This window comes from Salvia miltiorrhiza, chromosome 8 (assembly GCF_028751815.1).
Source record: "Salvia miltiorrhiza cultivar Shanhuang (shh) chromosome 8, IMPLAD_Smil_shh, whole genome shotgun sequence".
Classification (NCBI taxonomy): Eukaryota; Viridiplantae; Streptophyta; class Magnoliopsida; order Lamiales; family Lamiaceae; genus Salvia; species Salvia miltiorrhiza.
Genome location: NC_080394.1, coordinates 9,155,628 through 9,158,152, shown reverse-complemented (window position 1 = coordinate 9,158,152; position 2,525 = coordinate 9,155,628). Strand labels below are relative to the sequence as shown.

General features: G+C 48.8%; 1 protein-coding gene across 1 annotated transcript; it reads left to right on the top strand.

Annotated features, from left to right (window-relative positions):
• The first annotated feature begins 264 nt into the window (after positions 1–264).
• Positions 265–2,525, top strand: LOC131000739 (exocyst complex component EXO70H1-like). The gene has a single exon (XM_057926789.1). The coding sequence runs from the start codon at positions 439–441 to the stop codon at positions 2,368–2,370; it is 1,932 nt and encodes a 643-aa protein (XP_057782772.1). The 5' UTR covers positions 265–438; the 3' UTR covers positions 2,371–2,525.

The window sequence follows — 2,525 nt, the reverse complement described above, 5'->3', positions numbered from 1 at the left end:
TTCACTGCAAAATGTACATATATGCATGAAATTTGATGGAAACTGCAGCTTGAGACAACCTGGTAAAACTTCATGTATAACATCGTCCACATTCGAATCCATGGTAATTATCGATGCTGACTACGACACGCCCACCAATCGCCTTCGATTATTATTCAACGAATAACACCCACACCGCGTCGCCCTTTTCAAACCATCTTTCTCTCTCATCAGTCAAACCCACTTTTCTCTCTCTATATATACCCCAGGCCCCTTCCTCATTATCATTCACAGTAATCCATCAATCTCAATCTCAAGCAACAAAATACCACCACTCAATAATTACTTGTTCTACTCAAACACCATCATCATCAAACGTAATCTTCATTTCTCATTATCAATCAAATATCTTGATTTCTCATTATCAATCAAGATTTCTCATTATCAATCAAATTAAAAATGAAAGGTTCGATTTTTTCCAAGAGGTCTTCTCCGTCGCACCATTCCTCTGCCTCCGACTCTCCGTCATCCACGCCGTCGTCTCGCGCCAGCCACCAAACCTTCTCCGAGACGATGATGGAGGAGAATCTCGACCTCGCCGAGGTTATTATCATGGCATGCAGCATCGACTCCCACAGGCACGAGGAATTCTCATCGCTCTTCGTCGATGATAGAAGAGAAGCGAGAAGATTTCTCGATGCTGTGAGCGGCCTGCAGCAGGCGATGCACTACTACGTCAAGCTGAGTTCGAGCTCGGACAAACTCGTCCGAGCTCAGAACTTGATGCAGATTGCCATCAAGAGGTTAGAGAAGGAGTTCTACGTCATTTTATCTGCAAACAGAAAAAATCTCGACTCCGAATCGGTTTCAAGCCGCTCGTCTAGGGCTTCAGCCCGATCCAGCGTCTCGGACTACTACCATGAAGATGAAATTTCCGATGAAGGAGAGGAGAGCACAAGCACGACGCCGCCCCGCACTCCGCCTCGCGGCGAGAATACGGAGGCGGATCTTGCGATGGCGGATTTGAGGAATATTGCTGACTGTATGATTGCGTCTGGTTATGCGAGAGAATGCATCACAATATACAAACTCATCAGAAAATCGATAATTGATGAGGCTTTGTATTATCTAGGAGTTGAGAAATTGAGCCAACACCAGATGCAGAAAATGGATTGGAACGTTCTGGAGCAGAAAATTAAAGTCTGGCTGCACGCCGTGAAAATTGCCGTGAAAACCTTATTTTGCGGCGAAAGGATCCTCTGCGACATCGTCTTCTCCTCGTCGGAGAAGATCGCGGAGTCGTGCTTCACCGAGATCTCCAAGGATGCGGCGTTGAGGCTGTTCAGTTTTCCAGAGGTGTTCGGGAGAAGCAAGAAGATCCTGTCGCCGGAGAAGATGTTCCGCGCTCTCGACCTATTCGAAGCGATTTCCGATCTGTGGCCAGAGATCGAGTCGATCTTCTCTCACGAATCGGTGGCGGCTGTGAGGATTGAGGCGGAGGCGGCGTTGATAAAGCTTGGTGAAGGGGTGAGGATTATACTGACACAATTCGAGGCGGCGATTCAGAAAGACTCGTCGAAGACGCCGGCCGGCGGCGGCGTCCACCCCCTCACGCGCTACGTGATGAACTACCTTGTCTTCCTCGCCGACTACAGCGGCGCTGTCTCCGTGATCATGGCGGACTGGTCGGTGGCGGCGGAGACGCCTCTGCCGCAGGCCTACTTCTCGAGCCCCACCTCCGCCTTGGCAGACGACCCATGCGTGGCAGCGATCACCACCAGATTAGCGTGGCTGATTCTCGTGCTCCTCTGCAAGCTCGACGGCAAGGCGGTGATGTACAACGACGTCGCATTGTCCTACTTGTTCCTGGCCAACAATCTAAACTACGTCGTTTCCAAGGTCCGAAACTCCAAACTGGGGCTCCTGATGGGACCCGAATGGATATCCGAAAACCGATTGAAAGTAAGCAAATATCTTGGAAATTACGAGCGGATGGGATGGAGCAAAGTGATCTCTTCACTACCCGAGGATCCGATGGCCGAGATTTCTCCCGAGCAAGTGACGGATCGTTTCGAACGGTTCAATGCAGCTTTCGAGGAGGCGTACAAGAAGCAGACTTCGTGGGTCATACCCGACCCGAAACTGCGAGACAATGTGAAGATCTCTCTAGCCAAACGAGTCGTGCCGGCTTACCGGATCTTTTATAATAAGCATAGAGACAACTACGCGAGGAGATTCAGATTCGGAGTGGAGACAATTGTCAAATATGCCCCTGAAGATCTGAACAATTACTTGTCCGACTTGTTTTTCGCTGCATCGGCGGGGGGTGCATCCACTACGACGACCACGTATGATAACGATACGTCGATGTCGTCGTCCTGCGGCCGTTGATGCCAATAATCAACGGTCGGCACCCATGTATAGTTTCATACCTGAATATTGTGATTATTACTATTATACATTATACATCTAGTTTTTTTTGTGGATAGGATACCAACGGCAATTTCTAGATGAAAAAGTGACTCATTGAGAAGGACTTTTTATTA